Here is a 26,923-nt window from a genome sequence, read left to right as displayed (position 1 = left end):
TTATCATGCCAAATTTTTAAAAGGTTGTACTTATGTATGTATTTACAATCACACTTGCTTTTCTCAAATGTGAAAATGTATGTGTCTGTATGTCTGTGAATTATCTGTGTCTATGTATAAACTGTATATGACTATTCATGTAAACAGGCCCGATCTCAATGAATCAATTAAGGATTTAATAATTCTAGCACGCTAACTTGCCAAAAGTTGCTTAGCTTGTTAGCATGCGGGAATAAAATTAGATTTGGTCATGAATTAGAAAAAGTAATTCTGACCTGCTGGTGGTGTTAGATGAAAATTATGACAATCATCAAAGTTATTATGATCATCCTGAGGCATGAAATTAATTGGTATTACTTTGTACTGACAAAACAGCCCCTATGAAGTGCTGACAATGATTAACCAAAGCTAAATACACATACACATATTTTTTCAGTATTGTGAGCGGCACAGACTTCACCTCCATTGTACTGGGGTCAGAAAAATTAAAAGACGGATATTTCAAAATCTCAGCAAGAACTGAACTGAACTTTTGGTCACAGGTAAATACTGTGACCAACAGTCTGGTATGTGAGTCAAACACATGTTGAATGCGTGTTATCCTTCGTCATGGAAGGAATTTCTGCGGAGAAGTGCACCTTCACACTCAGTCAATGAGTAAACTAGTTGCTCAGTCACTCGTCACACCAGTAAACAAGACAACGAGCTAATAAATATTCATTCAACAAGTCTCCTTATCAAACAGCAGCCGGTAAGTGACAGCCAGCAAGTCAATAAAATGCTCAGTCAGTAAACCAGCACGTCAGCCAAAGAAAGTAATCTGATCTTGATTTCCATGAAGAACCATTCAGCCAGTAAACGATAATGATGCTGATGCTGAGACGGAGCAACAAGGACAACAGAGCCGGAGAAACCACGACCTGGCGGAGAAGAGGAGGAGCTGAGATCCAGAGCAAGAGTTAAAAGACCGACAAGGCTTTCAGTTCAGTGTCACTTCCAGATGGTGCAAATGTGGAGAATGTAGTAGAGAAAAATAAGGAGGAGGAGGAGGAGGAGGAGGAGGAGGAGGCAACAGACAGAGCTGCAGTGTGCCGTGTACTGCAGCAGTCTGGACAACTTGTAATGGAGTCAAATAGTCCATCACGACTTGAACTGGATCCCATTTCCCCTAAAACTGTTTACCAAAACTAGAGCCAGAAGTAGAACAAGGAACTATTTTGCTGACAGATCGGACAAAGTACTGAACACTGCTGTGAAGAAATCCTGCGCATAAGAAGCAGGAGAGTACTAATGAGTATTTATCTCAACATAGTATAACTTTAAAAAAGCAGAGCAAACAAGCCAACCCACATCTCCGCGAAGCTGGCTGCGAGTTGCTTGTGATTGCAATCTCAATTCTGTCCAGGGTTGTAAAGGAAGCATGTGAGAACGAGAAAAACCAAATCAAGGTCAGACATCCGGCTCAGCAGCTCAGTGTGAACCCTGTGTGAAGATGAATCCTGCGTGGACACCACACTGGTCTTAAAGCAAGCCTCAAATGTTTGGATATTGAAGTTAGCAATGGTGTCCAAGGTTGGATTTTAGTATTGTGACAAGAGAATCATCCAGCTCCACTCTGTTCTGCCTTCGCCATATAAACGGTGCTGTGTCTCTATAAATAGCCTTAAACCCCTGGGGCAGGCCAGACTAAGCAAGGCTGCCCAGCAAATGCAGAGAGAGGAAAAAAAAAAACACAGTGACACTACCAACAACTCTGCCACCCCTACCCACCCCCCTCCGCGCTGGTCTGCTGAATCCACGGCAAGAAAGTCTGTTAATCCTCCTGACACTGCAAGATACCCTTTACATGCTCTCCTACCTGAATAATGGAGGCAGTGTGGACCAGTCAGTATCGACATGAATCATCCCCCACAGATTTGAGCAAAATCAGACCAATCCTTTAACGCAACATATGTTCTGTTGAAACAGGAAGTTCCACCCTCCCTCTTAGTTACAGTAAAGGGTACGTGAAAGCACGTTCACACCCATTTGTGATCGATTGAACCTCTCGGCCTCCGCTATTCTGGTTTTGGACTTTCCAAAAGATTTTAAAACCTGGCTGCAGGGGTTTGCTCCCATTCAGCCACAAGAGCTTCAGTGAAGTCCAACGCTGATGTTAGGTGAAAAGGCCAGATTGTGCAGTTGGGTGTTGCAGTTTATCCCAAAGCTGTTGGATGGGGTTGAGGTCCAGGCTCAGTGCAGGCCGCCTCAAGTTCTTCCACACCAGCCCAGAAAGCTCAGAAAACCATTTCTTTATGGAGCTGGCTTTGTGCATGAGGACACCGTCATGTAGAAACAGGAAGGGGCCAAACACAAACTGTTTGCACAAAGTTGGGAGAACACTATTGTCTGAAATATAATAGTTGCTGTAACGTTAAGATTTCCTTTAATTGAAACTAAGGAGCAACGAAACCATGAACGATAAGAAACAGCCCCAAGGAGAAAAATGCGGATTGAGTTTGGTGCATTCTACCAGAATTTAACTTTGTGCCTGTTTTCAAACGTGCTGCTCTTCTAGCTTTCTAGAAAGTATTCAGTCTCCTCAGAAAACCCGATCATGTTGTAGAGAAAACTAAACTGCAGCAAAACTACTGGTACTGTGCTGTTTCCTTCCAACCACCAGTGGCCGCAGCGAGCGCACCGTTTCTGAGCAAGAACCGATACTTTAGATACTTCAGTGCTGGAGATGTTGTAAGTGCTGGAGATATGACTTTCCCGGGACTGATTGGAACGAATAACCCTACAACTGAAACAGGAAGAAGTAGTAATACAAGAAGAAGAAGAAGAAGAAGAGGAAGGATGAGAAGCAGAAGAAGAAGAAGAAGAAGAAAGGCAAACACATTAACAATAACTACACATTTAATAGTGGCAGCAACAGCAGGTGCAGCATCAGGCCTGCTGTGAATTATGGGAAAAAGAAAAAAAAAAAAAAAACACGGCAAGAGTCGAGTTATAGAAAACCAGAAGGTGACGCTCTCAGTCTCTCTCAGTTGAAGTAAATTATTTTGTCCCTCCCTCCCATTATTTCCCATAACCTTAGATCAAGTCTAGGATAAGTTACAATGCATACCATAACGCCACCATGGAAAGCATGAATGAAATGATGTTTTCTTTTTCTGTTTCGTCACACAATCTTATCTCCTCCTCCCCTCCCAGAAACTGGCTCGCAGTTCCCAGGGCTCGGGTGAACGTCAGCTTCTATTGTTTTCGTCTAATCGTTAGTGCAGCCCTTAGTAAATTTGTTGGAAGTTTATATGAGCGCCGACTCGTGCAGCATGTGGTCAAAACATATTAGATTTCACTTTATTTCATTGTGTCTTTCTAATAAATGGAGTCTCTCTCTGTGCAGCTGTGTGCTGGAATACAGACTAATGAAAAGCACAGATCTGACATTTACCTCCCTCCTGCTCTCCGACTGTTCTGCTTCCCATTAATTCTCAGTGATTCAGTGACTGAATGACCCGAGCAAAACGCCACCCGCCAGCGGTGACCCTTGTGATGATCCTAATGCACCCAGTCCATTCCTCAAACCGTGTCTTCATACCTCGCTCTGATTTATCTCCTCCATCGCGCGCACACACTCCAGACGCACACACACGCACACACACACACACACACACACACACACACACGAGCAGTGAGGCAGTCAACTGGCCGACTAAACAGTCACCCAACCCAGAAGTGTTGTTTCTCCACCTGACACACAAACACAGATACTTGGTCGACGGTTGAAAGAATCTGACCACGATGTCCTTCTGTTTTTCCAGCTTTTCTTTCTCTTCCTAACGACCCTCCATCTCCTCTGGTGGTCGCAGAGACACGTGTGTCACCGCCCCCCATCGCTCTGCCGTCCCTGCCGGTCTCTTTTTTAGTGTCGGTGACTGGGAAACTGAAGCTTATTGTGCTGCTGCACACGCCATAAATTACTCTGAATAAGAGTATCACATAAAACAGAAAATGGAAAAGTGCAGTGAGCCAGTTCACTCCGACACCTCCTCACCACCTGGAAAACACTTACAGCAACGCTTATTAGAGAGCCCTTAGCTCAGTCAGTGAAGCGTGAGAGTCCTAATCTCCAGGTCACAGGTGCCTTTAAATTACAAACGCACCCCTGGATACCTCTACATCATTACAAAGGATCGATTTATGACATGCCAACTCTGTCTTTGTGATCAGGTGGTGTGTTCCATGTGCACCTACTTTCTATTACCTCACCTACTGTACTTCTACTTCAGTTAGGCTTTTCCTACATTTCCCAGAAGGCACACCAGGGACACATTCACCACTGCCAAAAGAAAAAAAAGACGTTTCCATAAAAGGAAACAGTGGTGCATTAGACTCTCAAACTCAAAGTAATTCCTCTTTAAATAACTCTCTGAACATTAAGACGGATGGTTTAATGGTGCAATATTCACTCCATGGTGCAGTAATGGCTGACGGAAACATTGTGGTGTTATACACATGGTGGCTCAACTTTAACCTACAGACAGAAAGTCACACACCTTGTGGAAAGAAATAAGTCAATCAAACAGAGAAATGATGGGAATCAGTGCAAAACATTAAGATGATAAATATACCCAACTGGTTAGATTCACTAGTGGAGTATTATGCAACAACTGGACTCGACTTACAGTTATCTATAGTTCTATCACAGCTCAGTGACTGACTCGATGTGACAAGTGTATGTGACGTAAAAATGACCAAATTAATCTTTTTCCGTTATACATCTTGGAAATATTACGGTGACACATCTGGAGGAATCCTCTCACTGAAATTTTCCATTTGTTTTTAACCGTGATGTCTGACTGATGGTCTGCAGACGTACAGCGGTGGGATGTCCTGGATGTTTTTGGTTCCCTACGTGAAGTCTAATTCAAATCAAACCCATCGGAGTGAATGACACGCTGCCTTGATTGGTACCATTTTCATCAGGTCATAAAAGTATTTTAAATAGTCTTCTTGGTGGCACATTCAAGGGCGCTCCGACATTTGAGAATTATTAGTCAACTTCTGAAAAGCAACAATTTGATGAGTTACAGAGTTGAAAAATCAAACCCAGACGACGAGAAAAAGAAGCAGACGTGGATGTTGTGTTAAAGCTGAACTGCATTCGAGTTATCTTCCTAAAACAGTGTCTTTTACGGTCAACGATAACAACAAAATATAAAGGTGACCGATCACAGTGAGAGATCACCTATGCAAATACATCATGAAAATCAACTTGCAGAGATTGAAAATAACTGAAGCCAGATGTTGCACAGCAGCAAGAAAAACATACTGTACTCTTTGTAACTGGTGATACTGTTGTCAGCAGTGCTGTAAGTACTCACAGTATGTACAGAATAAGATGAAACTTGCACAAGTACAGTTGTGTAATTGTGTCGTGGACAACGTTCCAGATGTTGATAAGATAAGATGATGAGCATTTTTATTTTTGTATTTTCAGTTTATTTTCAGTTAACTGCTATTGACGGCTGGGGTGACACCCTGACAACTGGCTGATTCTGGTCACTCCACCCATCCATGTTATCCTAACAACTCAGAAAGGTGTGTGTCTGTGTGTGTGTTCCTGTATGTGGTCTTGTGTGTGTATGTGTGTGTGTAGTGTAGGAGGGGATACACATACACACAACATCCACTTCTATCAGTAGTTTGGTCAAATTTTGTACAGCATAGTTAATCATTTCCTACTGTAAGGCATCAACACTGTCACACACACACACACACAGACTTTGTATTCAAGAGTCTTTACTGCTGATGCCCTGCCCAGGAATGTATGACTGACCCTGCTTTCACGTCTACTGTCCAGCTGACCCAGGACACACACACACACACACACACACAATATATCTAGTTAACTACACTTCCAATATCACACCGCCTTAACTCTGATGAGAGGAAATTGATTTCCGCTCCACAGTGTCAGGAAAATAATTATCTGGGTCAAAGGTAAAAAGTAAACAGAAAGAAAGAATGAAAGCGTTTCCATACATTCATCTAGAGCCAGCAGTGGGAAAACACAATGACAACTCATCATCCGGACTTTAGAGAGCCCTTATATTTGACACGCTTCATCACTCCTGTCACTGAGTGGTCCATTAGAGTCATCTCACCGGCTGACATTAACTTCTAACATCAGAGCGGGTGATGCAACGCCACATAACTTCAAGTAATAACCCACAATATTTAGAGTGTGTAAATAAATGTCTGCTTTGCCACCATCAAGCGACTGATGTAACATAAAAGCGTATTCAACTGTTCTCATTAAAGTTCACAAACGCATTTGATGTTTCTGGTTTATCTGCATCGGCTGTGAAAGAAAGTGCGCCACCTACAGAGACGCAGGCTCTCGTCGCAGACGGCTGAAGTATGATAATAGTTCAGAGGATGACTGGACCTGATCCAGATAACGTGAACAGATACAAAAATACATTTTTCCTGCTCTTCACAGCCCACACTCTCCCTCTGACTCCAAAAAAAGAAAGCAATAATTATGCCACACCGCATGATCAGAGCTGATAGGGAGTCGGCTCAGATCCACAGCAATACAAGGCGTCCCTGCCCGACCTGATTGGCCTGAATGAAATTTGGACCTGGCCCAACATGAGTCCCGTATCAGATCTTGGATAACAGGAATCAGCTGAACTGGTGAAGACTTCTACGTCACAATCCCACCTCATGCGAGTACAGGGGGGGGGGGGAACAAAAAAAACAAAAAAACACAGCAATGACCTCGCAGGGTTCATGCAGATAGAGAATGCACTGCAAACACAACATCAAAGCTTCACCAGCCTGTTACTTGAATTCAACACGTGACGTGGTTTCACAACTTAAAGCTGCATCACCTGTGCCTTAGCTTTCAATCCTGCTGCTCTGACGTTTTTCAGCCTCTGATGTCTGCATGCAACAAAAAAACTCCAGCACCTCTGCTAGAACCTTTTTAATAGTGTTTTAAAACATACTGAGAATAAACACTGGCTGCAGATTTCCACCGATTTACTGTATTTGGTAAATAATGTGACTCTGACGCTGCTGCTCTTGTGCATCGTCTAGGTTACCGACGTGCAGCCTAAGTCATAAATGTCTCTTTTCTATCTAATGGATTCATTGAAGCTAATTATAATTGCACAGGGGGAGTCATGGCAACACCTTCTTTGGTTAATTGCAGCCTGAAAGCTACTTACTGTGGTTACAACTGTTAAAATGGCGAGGTTACGCAGTGTGAGGTTGAGAGTGGTCTTCTTCAGTCACAAGGCTACAGATGGATCTATTGGTTTCCACTTTCACTTAAAAGCCCTTCATTGAGCAAAGCAGTCACATGTTTTCCCCGGAGCCCAAAGTACTTTGACCATTCAAACAGATTTTACAAAAGAGACTCTCAAACAGGGTACAGCCAACCTGCTAGCTATGCTAATCCACCTTTACCTTGGGCACAGCGGCCCTGGAGACACAAATGAATTAATCAGCTGGGTTAACCGCTAGTGGGTCGAGTTATTGTACCATTTTTCCAAAGTGAAAAAAGGCAGCAGCCAAGAGAGGAGGAAATGTAATGTTGTGAAGACTAGCATTCTTGTTAGTAAAAGAGCAAATGCTATTGAGGGATTTAAAAATTTAAAACCAAATACTTGTAATGTTAGCTATCAAGCTAACTTGCAGTGCAGTAATCAAACAGATATTTTTAGTCACATTATGAGTTTTTGTCAATCTGCCAGTTACTTAAATTGGAACAATGGCGTTTTTGATTTCATGTCACGAATGAGATCATTTCAACTTCCACATCAGCTCCACCTCTGACAAGTCCCTGTTAGCCTGACAACAACGACAGCAAGTATTTTTCCATTTTACACTCTTCTGACCATCTCACAAATCCCAGGGAATCCAGCGTTGCTCACAAGTGTGAAATAATGTCTTGTTGTGAGTGAAGCGCTGGATAGTATCTGCATAGTTCATCTGTTATGGTGTTGTTTTCTCAGCATGATAAATAAAATCCAAACATTTCCTAAAATGGAATGAAAAACATCGGAAGAGGCGCTACTTGGATCTGACAGTTAGGATGCCCTGTATAATTCAAGACATACTGGTCTGTTAATGCACGTCCTTCTTGACATGGCAACGTGGCTGAAGACAAGACAGGTATCAACTGCACATCAGTCTATTTTAGGGTCAAACAGTCTCACAAATAAACAAACAGACTTCAGTCACACATGAAGAATTTGTGCAGTGGCTTTTCTTAAAATGGGTCGAAACATAATCAGGCAGCTATTAATATACTTTGCACAGTCACCCAATTATAATATATGCAAACTAAATAAATGTGGTGTGTCCACACAGCTGACACCTCAGGTAAGGACAAGAGCCACGCTCGGCCTCAGTGTGAACAGGCTGACTAAAAACAAAACAAAACCTCCTTAACCACTTCCCAAAACACCATCACCTGCAGCAAGTCAACAACATTATAAAACTGGGTGCAGGGTTTGAACTTCACTGCAGTAGAATATAGAGAAAATTAGTTGCCAATCACTTTGATAATCAATGCATCATTTGTCAAATACACTTACGTACACATAAATATTCAATGGTTCCAACGTTTTTTTCTGTTTTGTGTCTTTGTAAACTGAATGTCTTCGGACTGATGGCTGGAAATGATGTGTGAAATGATTAGTCGGTTAATGTTTTTTTTTCAGGCTTTTTTGTGCCTTTATTGATAGTGCAGTAGAGAGAGACAGGGAGGGGGGAGGCAGAGAGAGGGGGGAGGACATGCAGCAAAGGGTTGTCCGAAGCCGGACTCGAACCGGGGCCAACTGCAGCGAGGACTGGGGCCCCTGCACATGGGGCGGATGCTCAACCACCTGAGCTACTCGATGCCACTGTTGGACGATGTTTTGAACGAACATTAATCATCTGTTTTGACAACTGGATAATCGCTAAATTCTTTTTTTAAGCAAAAATATCAAACATTTAAATAACCCCAATGTCAGAACGTGTTGCATTTCTCAGTCTTACATTTTAGTAAACTTAATATTTTGAGGTTTGGAGAGTTGGAAGATCAGCAACCCCAAATTTGAAAACATTTAATTTGTCACTTTAGGCTCTGGGAAAATGTGCTGGACATTTTCCAGACATAACTTTAGTAGTAAAAAAAAAAAAAAAAAAACATTACTAATTAATAATTAAAATAATTACTAGTTGAAGCCATAGAGTGAACATTAATGCTGCATTCATGTGCTCCTTGTATGGTCCCATTTCCCGAGTTGGGAAGTCGTTCTTTCTACTTCAGTGTGTTCATGTAATTTTATAATGCAGAATGTGGAAACAACATGAACGCTACAAAGAAGACGTGCTAAGATGGTTCAATGTTTTAGAGTTACTGCTATTAAATAACTTTTTCTAATTAATCTAGGTCATACTACGTGGACCACAACAAATTGTTACAACCTGATACCATAGTACACATTAAATGTTAGCCAAAAAAAAAAAAAATGATATGCAATATGTCAATTTGCACCATTAATTGAGTGTTTCTCACCATCAACCATCATTTACTTTGGCCACCATGTTTCTGCATAGCCAATATGGTATCACAACTCGGCACATCGTGCACCAAAATTTCCACAGACTTTCCGAGTTGTTTTTCTGACATGAGAGGGCGTTCACGTGAATTTTCCCAGTCAGAAACTCATTTTTCTGATTATTCCGGCAGCACACAAATGCAGCGAAAGTCCAGCAAACTGCTCCACACTCCAGTGAATTCAGTAAAAATAAAACAAAACATTAACAGCTAAGTGGAGATGATGTAAAGTGGCATCTGGTAGTGCAGCACTGTAGCTAAATAATTACAATCAACCAAACACCAGACACACCAAATGGCATTACTGGTCGGCCATGCAAGGTTCACAGGTCAAAGTTCACTTGGACGTTTTGTCTGACCAAATAACTTGGCTCCATTATTCTCCATGCAAACCATCAAACACAGAGCTGGATTCAAACAATCAGTCTGACCACATGCCGGATTTAATTTACTTTTGAGAGCACTGCCAGCAAAACTGACACATAAACACACCGTGATGAAGGGAGGCTCGTTTAAAGGCTCAAGTCGGCAGCAGGGCCCTTAAGAGTGTAGCTGGAGGCAGTGCACCTGGCTGCTTCCCAGGGTTGTGCGTGTGAGTGCGTGTGTGTGTTTCAGAAGAGGCTGCTGGCCCTTTAAAAGCTAAGATGGTGTCCTACAAGCTGCAGATTCTGCCTTCCGTTTCCTTCCTGTCTCTCAGAGATCACAGAGCATTTCGCATTGAACCTGAACTAACCTCGCACACAGAGAGAAAGACAGAGACGGAGGAGACGGAGAGGTTTCCGTATCAACCGTGGTAATGACTGTGCTCTCGGCGTGATGCTCTTACGATGCAATAAGGTCGCTGTTGCAAAAACTCTTTCCACTAATTGCAAAATAAACCGCCTGCCCGCGAGGATACACTTGCAATTGGCTGTTAGAGACACATACACTCACTGACATTCACATTTGGCACATGTTGAGCTGACAATGTCAACTCTGCTTGTGTACAGGCGGATCAGCCACACAGGTAGATGTGTCTTTCCTTCATTGACCAGGGCAAAGTCAATAACGTGCACTTACTTTCTTGTTACGGGTCTCCGTGTGCATCTCGGTTGCCGGAGCGGTGCAGCGGCGGAGGGGTGGAGCAGCAGGAGCAGGAGGGGGTCGGTCGGGGCTTTGGGTGTAGCTCTATCTGAATAATAACTGTTATGGAGAGAGGAGGGTTTAGGGGGACTAGTTTTCCACCTTTACAGTAAATTTTCGGGATATAGGAACACGATCCCTGCCTCTTCCAGTGTTTCTTTTCAGTTCATATCCGCAGCGTCGAAAGCTCCTTTTGCTCCCCCCAAAAAAATCAGCCAGTCTCTCTATGCCTCTCCCTCTCTCTCTGTCGGCGTGTTGTTGCCGTGTATTCAAGGGCTGGGCTCTCTCTCTCTGCCTTTTCCTCCTCCGCCTCTCCCTGCTTGTGACCCCACCCTGCGTCCCCACCCCTCATCTCTCTGTCAGTCAGGAGCTGTGCGCAGCCCTGCAGCCCTGCAGAGGAGCGGAGAGGAGCTGCGCTGCCGGCGACCCGACACTGGCAGCAGGCGGGCAGGCGGGCAGGAGCGGAACCGCGCACTACTGCATGAGAATTTTTAATTGCGTGCAACCAGCACCACTCTCTTGGCATCCATGCACCCCCCCACCCCCCATCTCTTAATGCCATGCTGCAGCAGCGGGCTGTTTGTTGCTCAGAGATGGGGAAGAGAAGCACCCATGTCACCTTACTGACGTCAGCCAGCAGGCTAATTGAGGACACTTAAGCTGGGCGGGGAGGGTGTGAGCGATTTAGAGTATATTCAGAGTGGCTTTGCAGCATCTGTTGGATATAACAGGGAAGACAGCCAACTCTAATGAAAAATACGGTTATAACCACACCCTCAGTAATACAATAGGGCGTGGCAAGTTAAGGGTTTTAAGGGTTTTTTATTTTCTTTAAAACACATTTCATCACAAAACAAATGCATGCTGCATGTTATGTGGATTTCCATTGAGAGAATAACATAAATCCAAACAGCTGAAAACAACCCCTTCTGCTCCCCATATACAGCCTTTTTCTTTTAGTTATTACGATTTCTGCACTCAATATAATACACGTGGCTCCACTTTTACAAATGCCCCAAATCTACGCTGTCGTATTATTTTTCCTTGAGTGTAGCCATGAAACATAGCTTGAGATTTATTGTGATTCATATCGGGATTCTACTACATTTCCCATGATCCCACACGCCGGAACTGGAAGCGCAAAGCGGAAGCATGCGAAGGTAAACAAAACTTTTACCTATCAGAGTCACTTAGCAGTAAATTTATAATAATTGTGGTATTTGAATCACACAGATTTTGGTTTTAGACATGTATGACTCTATTGTCACCAGAAAATATTAGTTTACGTCGATCATTCGATCTACCTATGGCACCGCTGTTGTCATGGAGATAGCTGCAGGCAACTAAGCTAGCATGGCTGCTCTCTGTTTCTCCCGTGTACGCTTTACTATTCACGTTTTAATTTAAGAATACGGTAAACTGGACTTTTTCATATTTTTACCAACATATTCCTTAGACTCATAGCTTAGCATAGACCGTCTGCCTCACCTCTGGCTGCTGTCCTCGCCCTCGAAGTCTCAATTGATCACATGTACTGACATGTTAATCGTTAAATAAAAGATATTAGCCTGCACAGAACTGAAATAAAGCGAAAAAGCTAAATAGGAACACGTTACCCTTCTCTCCTCTTTCTCCAAAGTTAATGGTTTGTAATGTTTGTTAGACCTCCGCCGATTTTTGTCAATATCAGAGCAACTGAAAAAACACGTAGTTAAATGTATTTCCAACATATTTATAAGATACATAGAATATTGTTTTTGCCTCTTTACCTCTTTACCACTTTACATCTTTTCTGTTGTGATTGTAAACTGAATATCTTCTGGGTTTGGACTCTTAATTTGATTTTTTTTTTTTAAAACAAGCAATCTGGAAATGAGACCACTATTGCAATTTTTCACAATTCTTTAACATCTTATAAACCAAATTATTAATTGATTTATGGAGACGCATGAAGAGTTTAATTAGGTTCTCTTAGTCAGTTTTACAAGGTACAGGGTGTCTACAAAGTGACAATAGAATTGTAATACTATCATCTGTGTTTATGGTGGTTGTGCCCTTTTCCTGCTGTTACACCAGCATCCACTGTGTGTCTGATCTGAGGTCTGTCTGTGTTCAATTTGTCAGAGTGACCCGGAGATCCTGTGAGGATGGACCGCTGCTGGAGGAACAGGAGACGGAGGGCCAGCGGCAGCTGCACAGCCTCCTGCTGCAGCAGCTCCACACCAACACCGACATCGACCGGTCAGAAATCATCTCTTTGTATCTGTGTTTACCGTAGAAATATGATATTGTCCTTTGGCCACATTTTTTGTACTTCCAGCCAACTAGATTTTCCTTCGGTTCGTAGAGAAATAGTAAATGCAACAATTTACCACAATATGATCTCAAGATTGATGTTATCAGCATTTTGTAAAAGAAAAAACTCCCTACAGAAAACAAACAAGAATATTCTGTAATTAGTTAAATTGTCAGCTATCAAGCAAAACATCTCACTCTTTGAGACCTTTGCAGTAGCATAAAATTGGAGACACAAGACATTATCTGACCATGCAAGTTTATTTAATATTATATTTATAATTTATCCTGAGCATAGTTTATAGTTAAGACAAAAATAACACCTGTTGAAATTATTAATCAAATCCAGGACAAAACATGAATCTGTGTTAAGATAAGTTTGATTTATAAATTATCAATAGGATCAGGTGTTGGCTCTGTTGCTAGCTAAGCGGTCACTGGATGAAATTACTGTCACACACTTACAATAAACAAACATTAATGAGAGAGAATAAAACCTGCCTCAGTGTTCCTGTGTAGTTCAGTGAGAAAAGAAAGCAGTGTCTGCAGCTTTATCCCCACCAGAGCTCTCTGCGCTGTATAAAAAAAAATCACACACTCTTTTTACTGTGTGGTGCTTTGGATAAAAGCATCAGTCAAATTCTCTGTTATGTTACCTTCACAGTGTTCCACAGAACAGCCTGGAGGATGTTCTGTACACATCCCGCAGGGCTACAGAGTCTTACACAGCCATCTTTTATCAGTAGTTTCTCATTGTCAAACATCAGAAACAACATTTAGGTACTATGACTTTGAAAGTGTCCTTTTAAAGCCGGTCTTTGATTGGACTGCAGCTGCTTTTGATAGAGCTGTGAGTGGATCCTGCATGATGCACACATCATGTACACATACCGTTGAGCTCACTTTGGAATAAATTCTGTCTTACAGATGTGTAGCTAAGAGGCAGTGCTTCGCCCCGGCGGCACTCTATCGGCCGTTTGGGGAGCAGGCAGCCGGAGTTAGGAGCTTGTCCCAGTTCCAGGCCTTGCAGGACGGGGAGAAAGAGCAGGCCAGCCTGCGGGAGCTGGGCCTCACGGACACTGAGATCCAGCTGTGGCAGAGCAGAGATGCACCAGAGTTAGCAGAGAAGGTAAAACCTGCTGGAGACAGACAACAGGAGGAGCTGGGTTTGATTCCTTGCCCTCTATGTGTGGAGTCTGTGTGTTCTCCTCATGTTTGCTCTAGTTCATAGCTATGAATGTTGAGTGTCCATTTCTACTGCATTGCCTGATTGGAAGTGAAAGGCCTAAGAAATAGACTTGGGTTTTTTTGTTGTTGTTTGCATTTGGGGGGAAACGACTGATGATTTTCAAATCTAACTTCTTAACACATATATACATAATATATATAAACCTCATCCAGTAAAACTAATGCCTTACCCTTGACTTTGTCCCGACACAGTCCCATGGTGTGTGCGCAGCTCCGGGGGCGAAGCAGCAGCGTCTGCAGGTGATCAGGGACAAGATCGAAGCCAGGGCAGAGCTCCTGTCCCGCCCACAGCGCTTCGCCAGCAGCCGGCCGCTGTCACGCCGGGAGATGGAGATTGAACGAGCGCTGTTCCAGGGAAACGACCGCCTAGGCTTCCTCACCGCGCTTTACCATCAAGGTATAAAGTGCTAGAGAGTCATCAGGGTGAGAGATAGATAATCAGTGGTGTGTAACTGTCACCCATTATGAGGGACAAGCTAAGCTGCAAGATTTAATTAATTTATTTTCATTAAGACATGAAAGAGCCATCAGGAAGAAAACTTTTCAGAGGAGACTTGTTAATCCCAGGAATCATACAAAAGCCTCTCACACCCAAACACAAAAGAAGAAGAACAAAAAAGAACAGGTTATTCAGGCAGTTACAGAGTTTCTTACTAAGAACAGTTTGAAACTTTAACAACAGAATAGAAACAATAGTTTCAGTTTGTTGAGCACCAGCTTTAGAATAGTTTCTAGAAACGTAAAATTATGTTATCTACATTCCAGGGCTTAAATCACAGCCTCCGTACATCCTCAGTTCAGTTTGAGAAGTCTTAAATATGTTGTGGTTTTCTGTGCAACCTCAAGAAAGGAACCAGTTGTTGTTGGCCCATGTTTTCAAAGTCAACAGCTTTATTTTCAAATTTTTTATGATGAAATTGGTCCAAATTTCAATTAAAAAAAAAAGTTTATATCTCAAATTAAAATAAATAAAATCTGCAGGCAAATCTGTGATCCTGGAATTATCATATAAGTGAAAGAATTTGGAATGAATAGAGTAGAAGAATATTAAATCAGAACAGACTGTTGACAGAATCTAATATTAGGATGAATAAAACAGTTTGAAACAACAGTACACAGGAGAGAGATAGGATACAATATTCACTGTTACATCTGTATCAGAAGATCTCATCAGGGCGGCTGTGTTTTCCTCCACAGATGAAGATAACCAGGAGGGCCAGCAGGGGGCGGCGTCCTCTGATCCAATGGACTCTCTCTACAGAGATGTTCTCAACAAGGACAGACAACAGGGTTCACTGCTGGACTCTGAGGGAGAAACAACTGCAGCATCACACCTGTCTACACACAGAACGGTGTCTGACCAATCACAAAGCTCACAGCCAAACAATGACCAATCCGAAGACACGAGGGGTGAAGAAAATGGATCATTGGGCAAGCCAGAGACAAGTTCAGATACCTCGAAGCAGCAGCAGCACACTCAGGACAGACAGGAGCGAGCTGCTCCAGTCAAGATAGAAATAAACCAGCCAATCGGCAGTCTGTGTGGAGCGGTGAAGGCGGGGTCAGGAGGACCGCTGACTATCAGAGGGGAGATTGAGACAATTACAGACGAAGAAATCCTGCAGAACCGCGAATCTGAGGAAGGGATCAGGAGCATCCAGAGGTTCCGAAACTACCGGCCAGGAATACCCTCCAAGGTGTCGACAGCTACATCCAGTAGTAGTTGTTCTAATGTAAAAGAGATCCTGATGGTTAGCTCATCAGGCGCTTGTTTTATTAGATTATTTGATTCAAGAATAATTTAAATTTATGTTAAAAAAAAAAATTCCATTGAGAAATGCTCTCAGTTTTCCCCCAGCTCCTTCTGGTATAGCTACCAGAAGAGGCAGTATATCACCTCAAAGTGTGAACTTCCACCTAAGTGTGCGCTTTATTTATTTAACAGCAGGGTATATATTTTAATTTTGAATCTGAGTTTTATATGCCACTGGTGATAAAAAAAAAAAGCAGCTCTATGGACAGTATATAGTCATAAATGCTGCATTGAATCCGACTAGCACCGATGAATAAATCCTCATTCAACAAATTAAAATGCACTAACCTCCCTCACAGGAGTAACAGTAGAGACACAGTAGTGTTTTAAAGCTGATGTTCGCAGCTCGCTCAGACACTCACAGTAACAATTGTCCTCCTTAACAACTTAATGCTCATAAAATGAAGTATTATAATGAAATAAATCACCCTACAGTCATTTAAAATATTCAATACCTGCCAGTTGAGAGCCGCTGACTCATAAATTGAACTTGTTTTAGTCTGTCCAAAGGATGATGATGTTGTGGCGTGTAATTATATTTCCCTGCGGCCTGTCTATCTAAGAGCTGCAGCACCCGAACAGAACACCACACCCTCATAACATTGGAAGCACACAGAACATCGTTTATGTGATTATTTGCTGTCTGTGCTATAGCCTCACCTCGCCAAAAAACGGTAAAGAGGAAGCAGTGAGCGGACAGACCTGCTCCATGAAGCGCCTGCAGCGGCTCACTGATGATTGCTGTTTCCATGTGACTCCCTGTAGGTGCTGTGTGTGAAGAACATGAGTGCACAGGCGTCAGTGGCCCAGCTGGTGGCGGTGTTCTCCAGGTTCGAACCGGAGAATGGGCCTCCAGTCATTTACCGCCTGCTGACTGGGAGGATGAAGGGTCAGGCCTTCATCACTCTGCCAGGTGAGAAACAGTTTCTCACACACAAAAGGTGGGGGGAGGGGATGCAGCATCGCCTGAACCCCACCGCTGTGTACCTTCCATTATGCATCACACATTGGGTCTGTCATTAGGTGTGTTTATTTTCCTTTTACAGATGCTGAGACGGCCCAGAGAGCCTTGCTGTTGGTCCATGGATACCGGTTGCTAGGGAAACCTTTGGTGGTTGAGTTTGGCCGTGAGCGACAGGAAGAGGAGAAACAGAAAGAGAATGAAGTGCAGGAGGAGAAGAAATAAAAAAACAAAATGAAATCTTTAGTCACGACAACAACATGGATCCTCTGGAGTTGTCAACAACAGGCTGATGGATGTGATTGTATAGTATTTATTTTTTCTTCATCTTTGCCAGTTTCATGTTAATAAATATCTTTTTTATGCCAAACTACCATTTATTGTGAAATTTCTGGGGTGGAGTTGCAGTAACTTTTTTTTTTGTCATCTTGATATTACAATATTTATTTTAAGAAATTTTGCAAGCAGACTTAAAATGACGTCATAAAAATACAAATTATAATAAGAAAAGAACAAATGTAAACAGAAACAAAGAGGGAACACAAGAAAACTTAAGTAATGTCAAAAGTGCAGTAATACAAACACCTTTATGTCTATTAACCCTGTTCAGGTATAATAATAATACCATTTCTCCATCTTCTATCTTGTATTTAAATATTCCCTTGTAACAGATAAGAGAGCCTCAAATGTTCAATAAAAACATTTAGACTGAGATGGTCAACATTTACCATATTTACATACCAAGGATGAATAATTCTGTCTAAGTAAAAGGTTCTGTCATACATTACAGACCTCATTGTAATCAATAAATTCAGGCATGTGATATGAATGAATGAATGCACTCAAATTTACTTTTTTTTTTGTCTGTATAAAGATCACTACAGAGGAGACACAATGTTCCGTTTTCATTAGGGTTGATACACAGTCACTTACAATCAGTGTGCCAGTTCCACTGCTGGGTAACATGAAGGTCAACCAGTGATTTTCTAGACTCCTGTTAAAATTCAGTCGTTCTTCTTTTGGACACTAGATGGAGCCATTCAGTCGCTAAAGGTTGGTCTGCTTTTGGAAGAAGACTCGGCCTAAGAAAATATACAGCCACTTAAGTTGAATAAAGTTTCTGATAAAGACGTAAGACACAATCCCTATAATGTCATTTCAAATTATTTTCTGTCCTACCACTGATTGTTTTTTATTCTGATTGGTTGAGCAAGAAACCTCAGCCTCCATGCACTCTGTTCTTTAGGTCAGAAGTTTTACTTATGAAGACCGAACCAGTCTTGTTCTTGACGAAACTAAAATGTTCACTAAAAGAGACACATTTCATTGTGACAGTTTGCTTGTACGTTTTTCATGTTATTTTAATATTGTAGTTGAAATAAAAACATGGACTTTCTTAAAGTCATTATTTTTTTCATTCCCTAGTTATCCCGTGCACCAGGAAACAGGGAATGCTCAGTCAGCACTGCTGCTTGTACAGTCTGTGTCTGTGATAAAAAAGAAAGTACTCCGGAGAATCTACTGTATGTTTTTGAGATTGTGTTTGTCTTTCTCACAGCCTCAATGTATGTGTGTCCCTCGTCCACTTATCTCTTAGTGTTCTCTCGGTCAAATGTGTGCTGGTTGAACCAGTTCAGTTCCCGACTGTCCCAGACTCTGGTTTCCCTCTGGGCTCAAACACCAGGAGCTGTGGTCTGCAGTATTTTTATATTACAATTTCCCAACACGAGGAACAGAAACACTTATTGGTCTTAAAAACTGTTACACCACCACCACCACCCCCCGGTCTCAAACCGCAACAGAACCACCAGTAACTAAAGAAATGCAGTGCCTCTAATTTATTATAAGACCACACGGACCACATTGCATTTTTGTATCGCCTCTCCCACTGGGATTTTAAAGGGCTTGTAAGGAGACCTGCAAGACCTGCATGAAGCCTGTTGCTTATGTAATTATACTGGTCTCAAGTCCTCTGAGACCCAGGTAAAACAATCCGCACAGACCAAAATAAAGACCCACACTAATTCAAGAACAACCTGTACCACAAATGTCTGGCTGAAAGAGGGTCAAGATCCAGTCTAATGTACTTTTATGTTTAAAGAACCTTTCAAGCCTCAAATAGAAAAAGAGCTACCCCAGTTTTGTTACTGTAAACTGACCCAGTAAGAGCGTGCGTTTCAGTCCCACCATTTTCCTGTTGGTGAAACTTAAACTGCATATTGATCGGACTAAAGTAGTGGGTTTGTTTGTTCGGGTTTGTTTGTGTCGATCTTCTGTTTGCCTTCAGTTCAGGGCTGTGATCTTTTTCCCATTTTGAACTGTAAAAAAAAAAAACTGTCAAATGTCAGAGCATCACCAACAGACTTTATCTTCAGCCCTTCATCTGCCAGTTATTTCATGTTAATACTTTAAACTCAAAATAAAACAAATCAAAACCTTAATTTCTTTAAAAAAACACTTTTTGGACATGTGTAAATGAAATATGTAGAGAAAAGGTAGTAGCACTGTTGACTTGTCAAACACAGGTATAACTAATAATACTATAATGGCTGGTATTGTTATTTCTTTTTCTGCTATGATACATGCATAAAAATATGTGATGGTAAAAAAAGGGGTATGAAAAAAACAAACAAATGGTGTGTAAGAAATGTTTGCATTTATTTCCAGATAAAAAATAACCTAAAAACAATTTTGGTGCTTTGTTTAAATCAGCTGACATAAGGATGTTCTATATCCTGGAAATACATTATGTCCGTGATGATCAGCAGAGATGTGATGCAAAACATCGAGAACAATGAAACAAAAAAGATCAAAGAAGAAGAAGTGATGCCTGGACATCATGTGAGAAGAGTTTCATTTTTTTTGGTGACGTAAACGTGGAACGCAGATCTTTACAGAACCCAAACAGACGTAACATTTTCACACTATGATGTTAAGGCACAACAAACTTCTCTGAATTACTATCAGGGAGACAGTACAATTTTGATGTGGTGACACTTCATGTGGACAGGCCACTGGACGAACTAACTATTAATACACTGCAGTGGGTCAATAAAATCTGACTTTCAGGTGATACAGTACCGTGAGAAATGTGTAGGGTTCAGATTAGAAACATCAGGGTTGGCGTTAGTTAGCAGAATGTTTACCAATGCAGCAAATAGTCAAGTGACATTTGAGTGTACTTGCTTTCACTCGATGGTTGAGTATCAGCATTGGAGGGTTTAAATGATTAAAAGTTCCCCAAAGTCTACTCAGTGTCAGTCCTCCTAGAATATAACCAAATGGATGAACGACCTGTGTTTACATTTAAAAATGAATTTTTGTGTTTTCACAAACAGTGTCTTCTGTTATTTTTCTTATATTTTTTTGTCTGCTTGATTTATCTTTTTACACAGGGTTAATATCAATGACAGCACTCTCTACCGAAATTTGTAAACAACACAATAAAAGGGTTGTTAGGTTTTTGGTCATATTCAACACGTGTTAGTTAGTTAGTTAGTTACACTTTTTTCTACACTTTTTGCTAACAAGGTAATGCAAACACATGTCATTCTGCACATTTTGAAAGTATACAGTCTTCAAAAAAGATAGAGATAATTGTAAAATAGTTTTTTGCTGCTCCGGCAGGCATACAATGACAACATTTGATTAAATACACTATATAAATACATTTTATTGAGCGTAAGTTGTCAGAGAGTAATACTTAAAGGTGTGATGGAGTGGCAGTAATCTCAGACATATCCTGTGATGTCATATCCTGCCGCAGCGGGCTTCTTGACTCCCTGGGCTCCATGTGTACTCAAGTGGGAGCTGTTGCTGGTACTGCGCACCAGTGTCTGCCCCCTGCTGGGTGCACTGATGCCCCCTACCTGCAGGGTGGGGTTGCGGTAGGTCTGTGAGGTTGTCCGTACACCTATGCCGGGCATGTTGCCTCCTACTGGATATGGATACCCTCCGCCGTGCCGTCTCCCACGCCCGCCATCCTGCTCCTCGCAGCATGACACACACAGCAAACCCCCTCCCAGCATGGTGACGAGCGCTGACGCCAGACCAACATATAGGCACTCCCCCAACTCATACTTCATGCTGGCAGGTACATTTGGTCTATAGAAGGTCTGGACCACCTCATGTGTGGTCCACGCCACAGGTATGAGTGCCAGAAAGCCTGCAGTGAGGAATAAGCCCCCGCCAGCACCAGCCACACGACTCTTAACTGCACCTGAGCCCTCCAGGCAAAGAGTGCACTGCATCCCCAGGGTTGACATGGCAATTGCATGGATAGACAGCACTATGGAGATGACCATGAGGGCACGGGCTGCCTGCAGGTCAGAGGGAAGGGCCAACATGGAGTTGTAGGTCTCACACTGGAAGGACCCCGTGCTCTGATAGACACACTCCATCCACAGGCCCCTCACGTTGTTCACGGCCGTGACGATGTTGGAGCCAATGTGGGCAGAAGTCTGCCAGTATGGTAGCACCGTGGCAACCAGGGTGCCCAGCATCCCAAACAGGCCCAGGAAGAAGCCCATCAGCTCCAGAGCTTCTGATGCCATGACCACAACTGTGAGGGAGGAGACCCAAGAGAAAACACAGAGAAAAAATAAACCAAACTGAGCCAGAGACATGACCGTGGCATGTTGACATTGCAACCCATTCGTCATTACTAGATTATTACATGACCACTGCAGTACTCAAAGGTTGGACCACACCCATCCTCGAACTCGAAGGTGAAAACAATACCAGCCATGCTTTTGTGGCTGGTAAAGACTGTAGCTTCAGCGATAGGTATGAGTTAACTGGATCAAATTATGCATTTACATTTTTTAAATTCTCCATTTATTTTACCATTTTAATTAATCCAGTGGGATCCTCTACAGGATAGCTAGCCGTGTGGTCCCACCAAATAAGTTCCTAAGTTAGAGCTATTTTGTGTATACGCAGTGGTTTGCTAACAGGTGAAACCACATAAATGCTAGCTGAATCAACTGGTGTTTGCATGTTGTTTTATGTAGATGTAACTGCCGGTGAATGTGGCTTCTTGCAGCCATTTTGCCACAGCTTTTTGCTTCTCACTTGGTTTCGCTAAGTGGATATTGCGAGTGTCACAATACAATAATACAAAGTTAAGTCAACATTACACTTATATGTACCACACACACACAGAGCCCACATTCATGCATTACCTGAAACTGCCGCTGGTTATGGGAGAGCCAGACGCTGAACTCGTCGAGGATTTGATTATGTTTGATTGCTGCAGGGGCTTAAGTTGCAGCTGGAGAGGAGGATGAGGAGGTAGAGGATGAAGATGCAGTAGAGCTTGCAGCCTGTACAGATTGTATTCACCACTGGTCTTTCTGTTGAACCTGCTCCTGCTTCTTCAGTAGAAAGCAATGTTCTTTTTCTTTTTTCTGTATCAGACTCTGACTGCCTCCTCAGACCTTGACATATTCGCAGCTGTTGTGCTGCTGCTGTACTTTTAAATGGCACTTACTCTGCTCGCTGCATTGGACCGAGGAAGCCAAAATACACTTTCAGAACATATGCTGTTTTAGAAATACAATCCTTTGTTGAAGACTACTTAAAGACCCCTACAATGCAAGACAGTAGACACGGTTACAGTCTGTGCTCCTGCACATTGTCTCCCTCCTGACGCCGTCTCTCGTCTGTCTCAGTCAGATGTTCTGCTGTCTTTGTTTGAGAGTGAGATCTCTGTTCCTCATCCAGACCTCCACCTCCTGTCACGTACACACACACTGATACTGACACCTCTGACAGTGACACACACATCCTCTTTGCCAGCCAGGTTAATCATTCTCTCATCGGTCATTTCTCCAAACCAGACCTTTGGTACACCATCGGCTGCAGCTCGGTCCAAAAACAAAAACTTGAGCAGACCCCTGTAACAGAATAAATGTTTCAGGATCAGTTTCCTGTATAGTTGAGCAAAATCTCTTTCATTAAGCAAAAGATTTGATGGTCACATATTGTATTACCTTTATGAAAAGAAATAAGTTCAGAAAAGGGTTATCCTTTCATGTTAGTGGAAAAAAGTGTATCGGCTAACTCTGCAGAAATTCCCAAAACTGCATGTGAGCATTTTCTGTAGTTTCAATTAAAATCGGCAGTGGAATACGCCTCCGAGGAAAGGAGGAAAAAGCAAGGAGAAACACTGAAATGCTTTTAAAATAATGTTAATAATTTGAATCTAATTTAATCTAGTTTTTGGTTTATTGATTTTATTTATGGGTTTCCCAATAGAGACATTTCCCACTGTGTGACACATGATGGAGAAGTGGTCCAAAGGTAAACAGAGCGTTAAGATGGCCTTACTTCAACTGTCATTTCTTTTTCCTTTTCTTATTCCCTCCTTCACTTTCTTTTCATTCCTTCATTCACTAAGTCAGATGAGTCATGGCTTTTAGTTCATTATTCCAGTCCATATTCATTTGTTCATTAACTAATTGGTTTATTTCAAATCGTGGAGTAATGCCATTGACTTGAATCAAGTTCTTTTTTTATCCAATCGCAACAACTCAACAATATGTTTTCAAACTAAATTTATCTCTGTCACAAGTGTGTTTTATGCTGCCAAGAGTGTGCTGTAAATTATAAATTTATCATGTATTTTTTTATAATTCATATTTCTAAAAATTATATACAGTCTATGACACAAACTCTATTTGTTTTACAGTGTATTTCCAGCAAATATTCTGTTGTTGATCTGAAGGTGCAGCGGTGATTGAAACTATTTTCATAAAATTCCAAGTTTACATAGAGTGGGCTGTGCAGTGTTTAATTATAATCAGTGAATAAACTGATATATTTTCTCCGTCACGCTTCATTTTAAAATTCAATCATTATTATTCTTATTATTAAAGACAGAATGGGGAATTAGAATCGGCAAATAAAATGTGCTTTCTATTTTGGTTATTTTTGGTTAACTTTATTAATGTTCATTCAAATGCAAATGTATTACATTAATTTAATCAATTAATTCATCAGGGATTTTGTGTTTGTTTTTTTGGATTACAAATAAACAATGTAAATGTCAAGAATTGTTTTGATGGCACCTTACAGACTCCATACAAAATATTCACCCTGCCATAATATATTGTGAATTTACAGCTCAATTCAGCTGACACCAAACTTGGCTGCCACTCGTGCATTGTCATCCATCAAATGTTTGCTGGGGTGTCAATTTGAAGACTGCTGGTGCTGAGATCCGATCAAAAACATCACGTCATAAAAACAAATATTACATACCATGTCAGTGTACCCCAGGATGACAGTTGAAGATCTCTTGTAGGTCAGGGAAATTGTCATTTAAGCTGTTTAGGTGTGCCATCGTTGAGTGTATCAGTGTCAGTATTTACAGTCACCCAGTTTGTTGCTGATCTGGATCCTGAAGCTCAACCCTTTAGTTTCTTATCCCCCCCAACCGGCCCTCACATGGCAGCAGCATCATAATGGGATTAGCGTGTAATCCAGTCACTTCCCGTATGAAGCAGACTGAGAGGGCAACGTCCACACACTCAGAAACACTGAGCCATTATTATAAACCACAGAGGGGCATTATCTGGACACACTGCATATTAATTAGGCAGCACAGGTCAGCATGTGCCCCTTTGTTATACTTTGGTTACTGACTGGTAGTCTCTTACTGTGAATGAATGAAAGGAACATAGAATAACATGATGCACAAAGTTAATTAAAACACCATAACCAAACTTTTGCTGGTGAAACTTTGTAAAGTACCCCCAAAACAGGAAATATGCTTTATATGACTACAAGTATGTTCTAAACATTGCTTTATTAATAAAACTGTAGCCAACGTTACTCAAAGGCAGCTGTCTCTTTACGCCTCATGAATTGAACACATTTTGAGACTATATCTATAGAATTATTGTTTAAGTTGGTGTTGGCTTCAAAACCTTTTGCCTGCCTCCTCGACCATCTGCCAGCTAAACTTTCCAAAATCTCAGGCCAGGTTTAGGACCTACAATCCTATATGCTGTTAATTTATCACAGGCATTTAAATGAATGTTAAAGAAACACCTCCTACTTATTTAATGTCACCAAGCTTTACAATTTATTTTCTAATTATTTATGTAAAAAATAATCATAGAAATCTTTTTACTTGTAACTTTTAATCATTTCATTCATTCAGCAATGTACGAAGACAGCAAGCTAGCTGCCCGGGGAGGCATCTAGCTTGCCCCCAGTGGGCCATGCCTGAACGATTTACCCCCTCAAAATATGACATCTAAGAAGGATGCATTTATATGAATAACAGTAGTCTAAGCAAATACACCTTCATAACAACATCTTAGGAACTTTGTATGTTTGTAAACGGATCGCCAACGACCTGATTTTAAGGGGTTTGAATAGCTAAGCTACGTTTCTATTCGCATTAAGTTGCACTCACCAGCTGGAGGGAAACTCTACTGAAGTGGTGGAGGTGGAGCAGGGGTGGTGGTCTCATCGGTCCGTGTTTTACAGGTGTGGTTGGGTCTGTCTCACAACTAAAGAAAAAACAACATAAGATTAATTTGCAGCTATTACAGACATAAGATTAATAGTATCAAACTACATCTGCTCACAACTACAGTGCAGACAACGTCAAACATACAGGCTACACAGATTACATACAAGGCAACGTTATGCTTAAACATAACGTTAGCTGCCATCCACAACGTTATCCAATGTTAGCTTTGGCTAACACATAAAACATACTTTGGTCTATGATTACACATTAGTATATCACCCCAACCTCCAACCCTTCTTAAAACAAAACAAACAAGATAATTACCTGTCTAGCAGAAATACAGCCACCATCGCGTCGCTTTTTAGCTCCTCTATTCCCTTAGTTGTCGTCGCCATCTTTGAAATGCGAAGTCACCGTTGACTCTTGTTCGGCCTCTTGCAATGTCCTATTGTATTTACGTTGCAGTTTTTTTTTTCTACCGAGTGAAGCTGCAACTGAATGTCAAAGCCTTAGCTGGAACTGGTTGTACTTTCTCTGCCACTCCTGCGCGTCTTTGTCCTCTTCTTTACCCGCAACCGTCGCTTATGTGACCCCGAAGCACGTCTGTCACGGCCGGAGTACGCGCTAGGACGCAAGTGGGACGTTGACAGACAGGTAGGCCAGCCAATCACTGCATTCGGGCCAAATGCAATGATTGGCTGGAGTTCTCACACCACCTGTGGCTGATTCTGATTATTAATAGAGTATTTATAGAGTATTTAATTTGTTAATTTCTATCGGGATATGAAGAGAATTTAAAGAAATATAACAGAAAGTGTTTCTGAAACAGATTACCCACTCCAGCTTTAAGCTAAATCGGTTATTGATCCTAACTTGACTGGGTCTTAATAAATTTGATGCGGCGATTGCTTTAACAGTTATTACTATGAAGGTATGCTTAGAATATAAAACACAATTATGGTTACTCTTATACTGATATTTAATTTTTTTTTTAAACCTTTGTATTTGCCTGTTTCACATTCTGACCAGCAGATGTCCCACTGTTCACATAAAGCTGAAGACTTGGCCTCGGTAATTATTCAAGCAAAGAGGATATAACAGCCTGGGTATTTTACTCACCGAGTATTTCATAGCCATGTTTTGGTTGACTGTGGCCATTCTGTTTTTTGGCGTCCATATAAACCAATAATGGCGCGAACACGGCCCAGTCCCCGTATGTAGGCTGTCCATAATTGCAGTTCGTTGTCTGCAGCTAAGGTTACACCCCAAATGCCCCGTTTCCTGTTCACCTGACTTCAGATATAGTCACAGGTATGAAAAGTTTTCGCGTTTGTTTGTTCCCCATTTTACTTTTCTTATGCTGGTGTTATTCTTATTACTCCGGCAAACACC

At 41.7% G+C, this 26,923-nt stretch overlaps 3 protein-coding genes across 4 annotated transcripts in view; 1 reads left to right on the top strand and 2 right to left on the bottom strand.

Moving 5' to 3' along the window:
- klf8 (Kruppel like factor 8) overlaps nucleotides 1-11,054 on the bottom strand; it is a 71,094-nt gene extending 60,040 nt beyond the window's left edge. The window contains exon 1 of the mRNA XM_056397391.1: nucleotides 10,667-11,054. Coding sequence (XP_056253366.1) covers nucleotides 10,667-10,693 — 27 coding nt within the window. The 5' untranslated portion in view covers nucleotides 10,694-11,054. The remainder of the gene's footprint in view (nucleotides 1-10,666) is intronic.
- Nucleotides 11,055-11,562: 508 nt separating this feature from the next.
- On the top strand, nucleotides 11,563-17,419 carry rbm41 (RNA binding motif protein 41). Its single transcript, XM_056397392.1, has 7 exons — nucleotides 11,563-11,889; nucleotides 12,854-12,970; nucleotides 13,952-14,153; nucleotides 14,465-14,669; nucleotides 15,470-15,969; nucleotides 16,851-16,998; nucleotides 17,132-17,419. The coding sequence occupies exons 1-7, from the start codon at nucleotides 11,882-11,884 to the stop codon at nucleotides 17,269-17,271; spliced, it is 1,320 nt and encodes a 439-aa protein (XP_056253367.1). The 5' UTR covers nucleotides 11,563-11,881; the 3' UTR covers nucleotides 17,272-17,419.
- Nucleotides 17,420-19,685: 2,266 nt separating this feature from the next.
- On the bottom strand, nucleotides 19,686-26,120 carry cldn2 (claudin 2). 2 transcript variants are annotated; one of them, XM_056397393.1, is made up of 4 exons: nucleotides 25,856-26,120; nucleotides 25,472-25,568; nucleotides 22,230-22,943; nucleotides 19,686-21,607 (listed from the first exon to the last, which is right to left on the bottom strand). In XM_056397393.1, exon 4 carries the CDS (start codon nucleotides 21,597-21,599, stop codon nucleotides 20,778-20,780), a length of 822 nt encoding a protein of 273 aa, XP_056253368.1. In that variant the 5' UTR covers nucleotides 21,600-21,607; nucleotides 22,230-22,943; nucleotides 25,472-25,568; nucleotides 25,856-26,120; the 3' UTR covers nucleotides 19,686-20,777. The 2 variants fall into 2 exon arrangements, with proteins under 2 accessions (XP_056253368.1, XP_056253369.1); XM_056397394.1 differs by lacking the exons at nucleotides 25,472-25,568; nucleotides 25,856-26,120 and adding an exon at nucleotides 24,310-24,402.
- Nucleotides 26,121-26,923: the final 803 nt, after the last annotated feature.

Source organism: Seriola aureovittata, chromosome 15 (assembly GCF_021018895.1).
Source record: "Seriola aureovittata isolate HTS-2021-v1 ecotype China chromosome 15, ASM2101889v1, whole genome shotgun sequence".
In the NCBI taxonomy this organism is placed as follows: domain Eukaryota; kingdom Metazoa; phylum Chordata; class Actinopteri; order Carangiformes; family Carangidae; genus Seriola; species Seriola aureovittata.
The sequence above is the reverse complement of the archived record's forward strand: the minus strand, read 5'-3'. Positions and strand labels throughout refer to the sequence as shown.